We start from the raw sequence: 14282 nt of genomic DNA on the forward strand, positions 1-14282 counted from the left end.
CACTAAAATATCTCGGCTATCTAACAATATCGGGTCAGTTTTAATGTGTTTCTGGCGATCCTGTCCGCATTCTGCACCTAATGTATAATAACGAAGCAAGCTAAAAATAAAAATGGACATGGGGAAAATGCACCCTGAGTGTTAGACGGAGAATTTGCTGTGAGTGCAATGTGTGTTTGTGAGAGGGAGGAGGGGCGGAGAAGCCGGTGCAATGGGCAGCTTGAACCCAGCGCTGCTTTAAACAGGAGGCTGAGATTTGATTTGATTTCCACCCCCTCTCTGGCTCATTCTCTCCAGTTTGTGTTGACATGGGGAACCCGGAAGCAAACGCCAGTCTCCAATTGGCTGCTCGACGTCAGGGCGGCTTGCAGAGGAGTGCGCAGACGGTGAGTGCGCACCGCTCGCGGCAGAAGACAGGAGGGAGGGTAGTGGTGGTGGGGGGGGGGGGGGGTTGGTGATAGTGGTGGTGGGAGGGGGGGAATGTAGTCGAAAGGAAGGGAGGGAGGAGGGGGGTGGAGGATGGGGGAGGGTTGCAGCAGAGGCAGCGACTGCTCGGGGGGCCAAAGACAAGCGAAGTGTGGACCAAACACACACAGTGAAGATATGGCTGCAGAGGCGGCGAGGGACCGGAGCGGGCTGGCACCGCGGCTACAGGCGTTCTAAGCAACGAATTTACCAACAACAAAAAAATAGAATTGGTGGGAGGGAGGAACGGGAGGGGAGCCTTACAGTAAAGCAAGAGAGAGAAGGAAGTCGGGGCAAAAGTCTTGGGGTTGCTGGGGGGGAACAATAGACCAAATCGGGAGTAATAAATGAATGAATGAAATGCAAAGTACAAGTGACCACCTTGATGTGGAGATCTCCCAGGGACACGCCAGATAGATGTCTGGTGTAAAACCGTGCGCCGACCATGAACGCTCAGCTGACGATGGAGAACCTGGGCGATTTGCATGGGGTGCCTCATGAACCGGTGCAGCCGGGAGACCTGCTGAGTAGCCCCAGCCCGCACAGCCGCTCGATCGGCCATCGGAATCTGCCGGTGCACGCTCGCTCCATGGTGTCCAGCATGGCTTCGATCCTGGACGGTCCCGGAGACTACCACCGGCCCCCGGACCACGCGCTGGCCGCCCCGCTGCACCCGACCATGACTATGGCTTGCGAGACGGTGCCGGGGATGAGCAGTACGTACACCACGCTGACCCCTCTGCAGCCGCTGCCCCCCATCTCCACCGTGTCCGACAAGTTCCCTCACCACCACCACCATCACCACCAGCGGCTGGCCGGCAACGTGAGCGGCAGCTTCACCTTGATGAGGGACGACAGAGGCTTGACTTCAATGAACAACCTGTACAGCCACTATCACAAGGATATGACCGGCATGGCCCAGAGCCTTTCCCCGCTCTCCGGCTCCCCTCTCACCAACGGCCTGGGCACCATCCACAACTCCCAGCACGGTCTGCCGCCTTACGGGCACTCTGCACCCATGCCCGCCGACAAGATGCTGACCCCGAACGGCTTCGACGGCCACCCGGGCATGCTAGGCCGGGCGGAGCAGCACCTGAGCCGGGGGCTCAGCCCTCCCTCCGTGGGCATGGTGCCTATCAACGGTCTGCACCACCACCCCCACGTCCATCCGCACGCACAGGGCCACGGGCAGGTCCTGGGCTCGGCCAGGGGCGAGCAGCCGCCCCCTTCCTCCAACGGGTCGCAGGCGGGCGGCGGAGGAGGAGGAGGTGGGGGTGGAGGTGGAGGAGGAGGTGGCGGCGGGTCAAGTCAGCTGGAGGAGATCAACACCAAGGAGGTGGCGCAGAGGATCACCACCGAGCTCAAGCGCTACAGCATCCCGCAAGCGATCTTCGCGCAGCGGGTGCTGTGTCGCTCGCAGGGCACTCTGTCCGACTTGCTGAGGAACCCGAAACCTTGGAGTAAGCTCAAGTCGGGCCGGGAGACCTTCAGGCGCATGTGGAAGTGGCTGCAGGAGCCCGAGTTCCAGCGAATGTCGGCCCTCCGCTTGGCAGGTAAGCAGAGCTTGCCGTTTCATTGCGGTTTGTCCTCAGTCCTGCGGACACCCTATGGTGGTCTGAGTGAATGTATAAAACGGGGAAATTATACCGTGAAGGAGAATCCGATCCCATTTTTAAAAAAAAAACGTCAGAATCAGTCCAGTTCATAACTAGAACTGGTCATACCCCAACCCAGAAAAGCCCTTCACCCCGGTCTCTCATTGGTATGGAGTCATTTCAGGCATAGCAGCTACCTGACCCGGTCATTCCCTGTCTACCCCGGTCTCTGCCGTCCTGCAGTGCAGACTGGATGGTCTCACTGCACCGCAGCCGATTTGTCCCCTGCAGAACGAGACACATCTCGGAAAATGTCACCTCATTTTATGACTTGGTTACTTTCGGGGCAAGGGTTTGGTCCTCCGACACTCAGCCGCTCCTCTTACGGTAACGGTGTGAATTTAAATCGGGGTCCAAGAGAGACCGGGGTTTAATCAGCAAAGCCCGTGAAAGTAAATCATTATTGCTTCACGTTACTGGGTTGACATTGAAGCCAAGCGTGATATTAATTGGCGTCATTTCGAGCCCTACAGTTTTATTGAGCAATAGATTTGTAGCAACCGATTTCGATAACAAAAGGCGAATTGTTACTTTGGCCAACTTTTTGATTGTATGGTAGTGAATGAGGGAAGTCTGGGGTTACTCTCTCGGTGTGGCCCTGAGTGAGGTTTTGTTAATTAACTGATAGGTCTCTATTAATTTTTCCCAAGAGAACGAAAGACAGTCAATCTGAGCCGGAGTCAGGAGCAGTGATCCGTTTCGCAGAGACTCTGACGTGCACTTGCGGGCAATTTTAATTCAGATCTAAGTGCACAAAGGAAGGCCGTTTTTGTGTTTTCTCCAGTATCTTTGACATTTATATAAATAAGCACGTTTATATAAAACATGGAAGTGATTAATGCGCATGGTCCCTCCATATCCCAGCTGTAGATTGTACATGAAACTTTGTTTTTGGTTTTTAAATGAATTGTAGTGCATTGGTAGTCTGGTTATCGTTTATTTGGAAATTGATCACAAACTATCGCAAAAATCCCAAGATCACACCTAAAGATGTACTTTATTTTGAAAGTGATAGTCCAGCGTCTTTAAAAAGGCGAAGATTTGATGAATAATGTCGAACAATGTCCTGAATTTCTTCTGTATTAAATCAGATTGGCAGAATATTGTCCTTTAAAATACAGCAGAGAACCCTTGTACATGTATTTAAATGATCTACCCCGAGTTCTTTGTGTTCTATAATTTAAATCCAAATTCAATTGCTATGAGAGCATGCGTACGCTTGAGTAAATAACTAGCCAAGAAATCTCCATCGAACGATTGATAACATTCGTATTGTTCGATTTTTAGACGCTGCCTTGAGTGTATTTTTACGACAATTTTGTCGACCTCAGTCTACATTTATTTGCATGGATCGATACTGGAAACAACCACTTGAATTAGAAAATGTTGTAGAGTCTTATGGGTGTTATCGGAAGGTAAACGCTGCCAAGGCGGGTTGGCTGATATTGGAACAGGTCACGTCTCCACTTCAGCAGAAAATACCCACACACTGATTTGGATTGCTAATCACTTCTTTAACCACAACTGTTCACTTTACCTTATTAATATGCATTTTTCAGTTCATCGTAGCCTTCAAAAGAGGTTGTGTTCCTTCCAATATCTCTGACATTGCGATTTTTTTCGTTGTCCATTATGTAATAAATGTTTACGTTGATCCATTATATTTATAGCTGCTAAACATAACAACCTGATGGAAAGCTATCTAAACGTGCCCTAACCTGTGATCTATTATTCAGTCAATTCATTTATTATTTATTCTTTCACACTGAACAACTCAGGACCTCGTTTAAACACAAAATGAAAGGAGCATCTGTCTGAACAAATTGTACAATCACCCGCAGAAATGGTTTAAACAAACCAAATTCCATTTCATTTCTTGATAAATAATTGCCATAAAACTCCCACAACAGGCAATTGTGTCAGATCTTAGAGGTACTGATCATGTTTCATGAACTTAAATGCCTTCTTGCTGTGTTTTAATCTTTGGGAGAATGAGCACGGTGAATGTTTAAAGCTTATTGTGAAGGAGTGATCATTTGCCATTGTTAGTACGGATACTTTCTCTTTTTCTCGCCAATCTGTATCTGAAGGACACCAGGTTTCGTTGCTTTATGTAGGATACCTATGTTTTTTTTATTTTAAAAAGGGGTCTTGTAAGAAGAGGGCGAAGCAATTCCACTAAGTGAGATGCGTAATTCATCCAGTCCCCTTCTTGCTTTGTCAAGCTCGCCTCCTGTGTTTGCTTCTTCCCGCGAATCCCTGGGGGATTTCTCGTACCGAGATTACATTGAACCTCCCGCAAACAGTCTCAAAATTGGTAGTTACATGTAAAGAATATTGAGGTCTTGACACTTCCTGTACCGTCTTCAAATGCAAGCAGAAGATACTAATTGCGAGGGTGACCTCTTTACACTCCACGTTGTTCTTTCTTTGTCGTAGGTAATCTAGATTTACCTATTTTATACACATTTGATTTAATAACTGTCGTTGAACAATTTTAACGTTATATCCTTGTTTAGTATCTTGCATTTTAAAAGATGGCGATAAGTTCATTAACACTTAGGTTCACATTTCTATACACAAAACAAACGACCAAATACATATTTTGAACGTGTCGAAATTAATAACTTTCAGGTACTAATTTTCAGATTGAGAGGTGATCTCGGTCCTAGTTCTTCGGGAGGGGGGCAAAATCAACCAAAGAAAAGGCTTTTTTGGGGTATTGGTGGTGGTAACAGGTCTCGGAGATGCTGGTAAAGGACTTTAAATGGTGCTGTCAATAGAGGCTAACGCATGAAGTCGGTAGTTACTGACAGGTGCGACAATGGCAAAGCAATTAACTCCACGACGTACTGTATACTTCGTTCGAAATTAATTCTTTCCCGACTATATCAATATCTACATTTTAATCTACATAGGATACATTATAATTTCAATGTAGAGATTAAGAATCTCTTGAGAATTTCGTTAAGTAGGAAAGTATAAAATGGGGTAATTAATCAAGTATTAAATGAAATAGTAAGAATATACTGTAAATTATGCCTATTAGTTCAAATAATTAAAACATTCTGAATGCTGGATTGTCTCGGTGTAAAATCACCAACTTTAACAGCGTAGGTTTTTCTTAACATAATATCCCAAATGTGTTTAGTGCGATTCAAATTAACACTGTTTAACAGGTCTCATTAGTTGTACTCCCAAAGACAAATGAGGGGACTTATTTCTCCCTGTGAGTTTTGATGTGTTGTACCCTGATACAACTGGGGACGGTCGCATCAGTGGATAAAGGAAATACTCTTAAGCCAGAGATCTATAGAAATCTGTTGAATTGAAATCAGCAACTGTAGCGAAATGTTATCAACAGGCCTGCGCATGCAAATAGGCTTTTGAATGTGAATATATTAGCATGGCAGTTCTTCTGTTGTGACCCGTGTAACAGTGAGACGAACAAATGTCACGGGTTTAAGGCGTACATTTATTTAAGACTTAATTTGCCAACATTTCTAATTTATAAAAAGAGACATCTATTTCTCCAACTGGCTACAACAGTTGTCAGCATTCACTTTGTCTTATCGTCGCGCTCCGCCTAAATAATTGATTCCAAGCAATCATTTACGGACACAAGAAGTGTAAAATGTGGTTGGCGTAGACTCCAATAGCGATCAACTCAACCGCGGTTTTGCCCCAACATTTGGAAGATAAGTTCTTGCCCCAAGATCAAATGACGTGTTTTGAAGAATTTTCACAACTGCTGATGTCTTTGCACTTTCAATAATAAAAGAGACCATCAATGACATTGGAAATTCATTATTTTTTTATTTGCTTCCGGGCCCTAATTAGATGCTGTAAAATATAGTTGAAGGGAGGAAAGGCCATCGCCGTACTTTTAAATGTTAAACTTAAATTGTGAAACAATCATTACACTGTGAATAATTTCCTTGGAGTATGTTTTATATGTTTTATGTTGCGTTGCCTGGAAACCAGAAATTATTAATTATTTCGTCTGTCTCTTCTAACAAGGCAATGATATGTTCCAAGAATTATAGGATGTACTTTCCAGAAAGGTCGCTTGTGATTAATTATTTAATTAAAATTCTGACCTAGAAATCCCCTTCTGTGGAAGAGTACAGATGTGCACTTCTCTGCTTTGTCTGAGCCTGTTCCTGGTCTACAGCAGGTTCCTTTGTGTGATCCGAAGAGCTTCACTTGGATGGAAGCTTTCGGGTTCTCATAAACTTAGTTACATTTGAAAACCACAGTTTGCAACCCACGCTGCACGCTATTTGCTTGTTTGCATAGTAAAGATAAGGGAAGTGATACGAGTCATGGAATATTTTAGGCTAAATGCTTGGGCTCTGGGAAAGTTCTACACCTGTGACATTTCCAGATTTTGCTTGACAGTGTCCTTGTAACCTCATTGATTTATAGCTGCCTAATATCCAACCACATTTGTTTTCTGTTAATGTTTGTCTAAACTGAAGGCATTTACCAGCATTAAAGCGATGTTACTGCTACTTGGGCAGTTAACACAATCGCCCATTTAAGAATATTAATGATTTTTTTAAAATATCATGCAAATTTTGAAATATTTAACCTTCAGTTTTGTGCTCGGAATGCTGGAGTTTAGATTGCTTGTCATGATGCAGAGAATGACTATAACACACGCAGACTTTTAGCCAATGTTTGTGGGGTCCAGCAATATTACAACCAAAGCGCGCTGTCAAACTAGTGGTTTTGGAATAGAATTACAGTCTATTGTTGGTTCATTCTGTGCCCATTTGTGTAACAATTTCGCCTCGATTAGGTTTCAGTAAATAATTAAAAGCACAATTGATAGCCTTTTTGCACTTACAACGATGACGACAATTGTAATTAATAGTTAAATGATGAAGTTTAAAGTGTTATCTGCCTATATCTAATTTGAGTGAGTGATTGATTTAGGTCAAATGACGTGGGAGCAATTAAAGTGAGGCAAAGGAGGACGTCCTGCGGCAGCAGTGAAATTGGCACAGCTTGCACTCAAGGCTTTTCAGCGGGAGTTTGTTTTAATTTGCCCCATTATTATTCCGGACACCTTGCTACTGGTTGTGGCCAGAGGTACTGAGCGGAAACATCCATGGCAATTATGTTGATCAGTTTATTCTCAAACTGGAAAGAAAGCAACAGCAAATTAACAAAGATCTTCCTTCTCTGCCATTCCATGAGCTTGCTATTTTGTTCAGATATTGAGTAATTAAACACGCCTGCTTAGTGGATATGTGTTTGATAAATCCCTGAGATTAAAATGTTTGAGTGGTAAATAGGGGGAAACTTTCCGTTTATCCAAACTTATAATCTTTACGAAATAAAATTAATTCCATGTATAAAAGGAGAGAAATGCCGCATTTCTGTCTTCGTTCTAAAATTATTTTCAAATATCATTTTCCCTTCCGTTGGAATCGAAAACGCAGCAAGGTGGTAGACATACGTGGAGCATTTATGCGTTAAAACTAATCAGAATCTTAAAAGATTTTTCTTCACCGTCGACTTATTCCAAAGTACAAGTGCGCCATCATCTGGCTGGTTCTCCAACTTCAGCTCCTCTCGTCAGGAACTGAATAAATATTTACAAGTGTAAACACCTACGTTTACAGCAGTGGGCAGTGAGGTAATTTAGCACAAGGAATCAAAACAAGATGTTGGCTGGGGAAACTGGGCCAATGCATAATTATAGATTATTCAACGTATCTCTGAAAGCCTATTCCAGGATGATTTCAAAACGAGTTTTTCGAAGTTACAGTCGGCAGAGGTTAAATGCGATTTCATCTCTATTTTGAAAACAATGTGTAGAAATAGAGATTAAGTGGATTATAGCTTTAACTAAAATGTAGACTTCAATTCCACGGAGTGTTTATTTTTACAACCGAAGATTGTTTTTAAAGGATTAAAATAGACCAGCAGCACAAGCATTACTAACTCAAGATCTCCGCGAGGCTCCGCCGTGGAGATTGCATTCAGCACCGCGGACAGATCCCTAGCTTTTTTCCGGGCGCTCCAATGCCCCAATATTGTTTCTGAAAGTTCACATCCTATTTAAAACGACGACCTTAACTTGCAGTTTTGATCGATATTCCCTTCTTCCCTCCTAGTTATTTACATGATAAATGACAACTGACAGCTCTATCTTTATCTTGGGCTGCAGGTTAGGAGTCTCTCCGCGTGGAATGAGTCTTCTACCTCCCGAGATGAGACTGTTGACCTCTGCTGAAGCATATTTCATTGGACAACCACAGCTCAATTTTGTATTGTAGTCATTGACAACCGAAAGATTTTAATTAAGTAATGTGGATTTTTAAAAAAAACTAATGCAACCAAAACGAAAGTTTCCTTCTTGATTATGGTGTTTACAAACAAGGCACAGAGGTTGAAATTGAAGGAAATCTTCAGCAACTGGAAAAGATCTCTGCATTGTGACTGAGCGAACTGCTTATTGTGGGATTTAAATATTCACTAAATTTTGTTTCGGTACAGTATATGTATAAAGAGTATTTAAGATTAAGGCGGTTGGTACAATTGGTACATTTCAGAGAACGATAAAGTAAAATTTATTTTAGCAGACAAGTTAATAATACTCTTTTTAAGCCGTTGATCTCAAATTGCAGGAAGTAATTGTGTTTATCAAGTCAGTCTAGAATTCGCCTCTACTGCTTTAGCTTATTTTCAGAGTACAGCAGTCGCAGTTAGTTTGTTAGAACTGCGCCATCTATTGATTCATAGTTGAAATTCATCTCGCTGTTTTAAGGAATCTAGTAATAAACTTTCCGTGTCTTAATCGGCTCTGGTCAGTTAGTTTATTTCACCATACAACAAAAAAATTCTATCCACCCTCAAATCAAATTCCGGCGTCCGTTTGTTTTTACACATAAAGGGAGCCAGATTGGGAGACAAAATGATGCCAGGTACAGGGCACCCACAACCTGGCAGCTTTACTCGAGAGAGTTGGGCGAATTCCTGGATAGGGAGAGAACCGAAGAAGTGGACGTGGACTTGGAGGCAGATGGTTCTAGACAAGGTAACGCAGAAATCACTGCAGAGTTAAGCATCAAAATGAGTTGGTTGGCCTGATATGGCATGTATTCCTCGTTAAATTTTTAATGTTTCATCTCATATTTAGAGTATTTTGATTTTGGCACGTGTATAAAGCTATTTAAATGTGGCTCCGGAGACCTCGTTGGGCGGTGACTTGCGTGTAGTCAATAATCCCAATCACACACAAGTGGTTACATTTAAATTGTTGTCAGTAATCGACCCGAAATTGACAAATAGCTGCTTGTGAATGAGTTTTCCAATCGTTAAACGACTAATTGGGATCTTATTAGAAAACTAAGAAAGTCTGGTCTAAATAATACAGCCCGATCTTTCTTTTTTAGATAGTTGTATCCGTTTCTCACCTTGGCGTTGTCTAGGATTTTCTCCGGCGTTGAGCGTGTATCGATTAATATTGTGTCTTTGTCTTACAGCGTGCAAAAGAAAAGAGCAGGAGCACGGTAAAGAGAGGGGCGCCGCGCCCAAGAAACCTCGGCTGGTGTTCACTGATGTTCAACGAAGAACTCTACACGCAATATTCAAAGAAAACAAGCGTCCGTCCAAAGAATTGCAAATAACCATTTCCCAGCAGCTGGGCTTGGAGCTGAGCACCGTCAGCAATTTCTTTATGAACGCGCGGCGGAGGAGTTTGGATAAGTGGCAAGACGACGGCACCTCCAACCCAGTCAACACATCTTCCTCATCAAGCACTTGTACCAAAGCATGAAGGAGAACCCCGGACTAAACCTCGGTGGAATAGCTTTAAAATCAATGACCAGGACTCCAGACAGCAGGTCTAATTAATGAACTCAAAGACAATATAATATTTATATGTCCAACGAAACCAAAGACTTAATTGACCTGCATAAGGACTCCGTTCTACAACACTTTATTATGACTTTTGCAAAAAAAAAAGAATCAAGCCGCTGGCCGTACACCTTCATCGTCCAGCATTGTTCAGTGTGTGTGGCTGTAAAGTCGTTGGAAACATCGTCATGAAACGAACATTATGTCAAACATTGACCCATTTCACTTCCTCGGATATACCACCAAGGTGTATGTTGTAGAAATACCAATGCACGTGCCAGTGGCCAGAAAACTTTGCAAGGGGCTGGTCTGTGGGTTGTGCTCAGGCGTGACCCTTACGATTGTGGAGTCGTTCTGTGTACACTTGGAATGTGATTGAATTCGAGCTCTTTGCCGGTTGAACGCGAAAGCTCCAATTCCGGGCACAGTTCAACGCTGTAAGAGCTCTTCTGTCACCTCACACTAGTGCATTCTCTTTGTACCACAGGCCGAGGAAATGCAACAGCTAACGACCAAAAAAAAAGAATACCCATTCTATTTCACCAAACCCAGTATTGTAGATGAAAATTCTGTTGGATAACAAAGAGCGGGATAAATGACAGGGAGATTTCGTCAGAAGCACAAATATTAGTTGTACTAGGAGCTTCGTTCTTCTACAATGAAATACGCCACTTACACTTTTCTATTCTAGTATGTCTTGCATACCAAATTACTAATATGGTATATTGGCTTTATATGTTACAGACGTGGTAGTAACTGTAAAATCCATGAGGAAACACAGATTTGATCCCTGTTCCTTGCTATCCACACTGCTGCAGAGGCAAATAAAGGCAACAAAGGATACTTCCATTTGGGGTTAGGATGATCAAATATTACTAACGGAATGAATACTTCATTGACCACAGTAATGAATGCCGCAGCCTTTTCCGTGTCAGAAATACCAGCCCGTACTTACAAGTAACAGCAATATCAAATTCGCCTAGGTTTGGCACAAGATGCCAGGATAAATCACTGCGGCTCGCCCTGTATGTTTTAGGGTAAATTTATTAAACTTCCTTAATACCATGCAAGGAATATTCTAAATCACGGTGGTTTGCAAAATGAGTATCGTAACACAATTAATAAAAGACAGTCACCCCACCTTATATGTTAGAAAAATAATAACTTATTAGGTTTGTTACATCTTTTGGATAATCAACTCCAAAATGAACATTTTTTTAAAAAATCCCCTTCATTAGACGTATCTTATGGAGTATGCCGTGTTATGTCAATTATTGGCCAACGTAACAATCTCCAAAATTTAGGTTCTTGTCCCTTATGGAAGTATTTCTACACATAATGGTCTGCACGGGCCGGGGAAGGTAAAGCGTATAACCCTGGGAAGTCAGTACAGTAGATGCATTATTTTTTCCCTAAGTTACCATTACCAAATGCTGACAGTAAAGCCATCCAGTTGGACGCACCAATAAAAAGGGAGGCACTTTACTGCTCGGTGCTGTTAACACCAAGAGTTGTTCTATGATTCAGGTGAGTTTTCCATAGTGAAACCGAACAGAGGTCGAACTCTGTTGAATAAAAATCTGGGCTACTGAACGGTATGTTTCAGGTTTTAGTCAAGATGTGATATATTCTTGACAGAATGCAACACTTCAGTCACCCAGTTGCAGTTACGTATTACCCTTTGTGCTTTAAAAATTCTGCTAAAGAACCAAAGATAACTCGTTATTCAGGAACATTGCACTTGTCAGCGAGCTACAATGCAAAACTAGTTTTAATGAAATCGATCAATTGTATTAGTATCCATCTTCGGGATAGCTTATCACACATATTACAATGCTCTCAGATGAAGTGGATCAAGGTATCAGCAAGATACTTGGAGAAAGATCTCATGGGGCCTATGACGACACACAGATGTCTTATGAGAAAAATAAATCAGTCGCCGATGTAGAAGAGGAACGGCCTCTTGCAGTTTAATTAGATTTAACAAACATACTGCAGTACTCGCTGTGGTGTTTTATTCTGCTACAACCCTTTTGTGGCATTTCTGATAAAAGTCAATAACACTAGCTTAAATAATTATCGAGGATTAAATATATTTATTCATTGCAACAAGTCAAATGACTCCATTAAAATAATTTCTTTACCTCAAGTCTAACTTAATATGCAAGCAAATCCATTATTTTATACTATTTTTTTATTTTGCTCAGTGGTGTTTTTTTACAGAAGCACTGTCAAATAATCACGCGATGTAAATATATAAAAAGTTAGATAATGCGGCAGTAGTCAGAAAGTGGTGTGGGTGGGCGGATATGCTGCATTATATAAGGAATTCATACTGCTTTCATTTCCTGAAAGGAAAATGCCAAAAATATTTTAGCTTAGCAAAGATTTCTCTTCGTAGGAAACACCTACCTTTTTTGAAACAGATAAATTCCTGGAGAATTTCTTCTGAAAAGCTAAGTGTTTATTTGTGGGAATAATTGATTTTTAAAATGGACATCACAATTGTGAATATATTTAGAGACTCGAATTTAGTCAGACTTGGAGTAATTTCTCTGACTTCTGTTTGTGCACCAGTCACTCACCCCAGAAGTTATGCAGTTATGAAATATATATTTCTGTCAGATATTGCTTTCGTAAATTTACACGCCTTGAGTGACTTTTTAACTACTGTTAATTCCCGCTATACACTTCAATTTTATAAACGCCCTTTCCCATTCACGCGTCCCTTTCACAATGACCAAAGGTAACTGTCTAGCTTTATTTTTGTTAAAGGAGGCTCCTCGCACAAAGAGAATGAACTAGTGATTTTTTCAAAGGTGACATTTAGCCAGGTGCGTTTATACGCAGGAGGCCATTGTGACGGATAATAATCCGGATTTTAACAATATTCTGGCCTTGTGTTTCTTGTGGTGTGGTTAGCTTTACGATACATTTGGTAATCATTTACTATTATTAAGACAAAGAAGCAAAGGTAAAATAGCTGCTTCCACGTGTAAAAATGTGTAAAGATCGACTATTTATAGTGTGAACCAAAGACGCTACCTCACTCGATTTCCATTCGTGATTCTAATCACATTGATGATACCAAAGAATACCAAAGATTTTTTCTTGCACGGCCTTCGTGAGTGGGCTACTCGGCGTTCTTTCCTTAAACCCTCAACTGTCACTCAGTGTGAAGTTTTCTTCATAAAAGCTATAGGCAAACATATTGCAAAATTTGTAAAATCATAGGACGAGTGCCTTGCTTGAACCAAAGTGTTAAACCGCTGTTGACCTCTTCTCACCTTACTCTTGAATACCTCAGCCTCTAGAAAGGCCACTACTTAAAAAAAAGGAATAACTTTTCACCGTGGTGCTTTGCATGCAACCATGCAATGAAACTTTCTTTGATACCAAAGGATATTTCCACTTTTTGCTGACTACCAAAGCTCTTTTTTGCGTCCTAGAGTATTCACACAACGCAGGCCGTGCATTCCTTATCAATTTCTCAAGATACCTCATAGTAATAAATCTTTAGGGTTATGTTGTATAGAGAGTCTATGTGATAAGGCAGAACTTAATAGTTTGATAATTGTTAACGTTACTTCAAAGCTTTATAATTATTTATTTTGTAGATTTGGCAGAACTCTGATAGGCTCGAGGAAGAAGTATTTTGCAGACGAGGTGGTAGTGCAGGGTTGGTTGCTGTTGGTTCTGAGAAGAAACCTAAACATTCTGTTAATTTAAACTAGGTCTTTGTGTTATATTAAAAAAAATAGTCTTTTCACAGGGTAAGCCATTCTCTGCTAAAATGTATGTAAGTATTTCTTGCAAAAATGTTCGTGTGCTGTGATTTATTTTAATTCATTTTGTCTCATGTGAATATTTGTTTTGATTCTTGAATTAATTAATTTATGTATCTGTACATCTTTAAAATAGTGTACATAGTGGGTTCCTAAAGCAACCGAAGCTATCTGATAACAATCTGCAGGTAATGAGTGCTGTTCTCGTGTCCCGAGAAAGCTGGTGGGGGGGGGGGGGGGTGGGGGGAGGGAAGCTGTAGAAGTGCAAAGTCCAATATCATCCGACGTCTCGTAGCAAGCACTTCAAGTGTTACAAACACTACCAGATTCCAACAAATCAAAATGCCAAAAAAAATGGATTCCATTATCACTAAAGTTATCACTTAGTCACTTAGAAGGCTTTAATGATTTGTTCAGTCTCTTTTTGTGTGTATTTTTAATATGTACTAATGAGGGGTCTTTCCTCGGGGAAGACCGCAGTTCCAAAGAATTTTAAATTTGTTTA

General features: G+C 41.7%; 1 protein-coding gene across 4 annotated transcripts; it reads left to right on the forward strand.

Moving 5' to 3' along the window:
• The first annotated feature begins 541 nt into the window (after positions 1-541).
• onecut1 (one cut homeobox 1) lies at positions 542-12150 on the forward strand. 4 transcript variants are annotated; one of them, XM_059952759.1, is made up of 3 exons: positions 542-2018; positions 9028-9171; positions 9620-12150. In XM_059952759.1, exons 1-3 carry the CDS (start codon positions 911-913, stop codon positions 9910-9912), a joined length of 1545 nt encoding a protein of 514 aa, XP_059808742.1. In that variant the 5' UTR covers positions 542-910; the 3' UTR covers positions 9913-12150. The 4 variants fall into 4 exon arrangements, with proteins under 4 accessions (XP_059808742.1, XP_059808743.1, XP_059808744.1 ...); XM_059952760.1 differs by lacking the exon at positions 9028-9171; XM_059952761.1 differs by lacking the exons at positions 9028-9171; positions 9620-12150 and adding an exon at positions 7062-7318.
• Positions 12151-14282: the final 2132 nt, after the last annotated feature.

Source organism: Hypanus sabinus, chromosome 28, assembly GCF_030144855.1.
Source record: "Hypanus sabinus isolate sHypSab1 chromosome 28, sHypSab1.hap1, whole genome shotgun sequence".
Taxonomy (NCBI): domain Eukaryota; kingdom Metazoa; phylum Chordata; class Chondrichthyes; order Myliobatiformes; family Dasyatidae; genus Hypanus; species Hypanus sabinus.

Coding starts and splice junctions, on each gene's coding strand:
- onecut1 (XM_059952759.1), top strand. CDS start 911: ATGAACGCTCAGCTGACGATGGAGAACCTGGGCGATTTGCATGGGGTG. Junction 2,019..9,027: donor GTCGGCCCTCCGCTTGGCAG/GTAAGCAGAGCT, acceptor TTACACATAAAG/GGAGCCAGATTGGGAGACAA. Junction 9,172..9,619: donor GGCAGATGGTTCTAGACAAG/GTAACGCAGAAA, acceptor TTTGTCTTACAG/CGTGCAAAAGAAAAGAGCAG.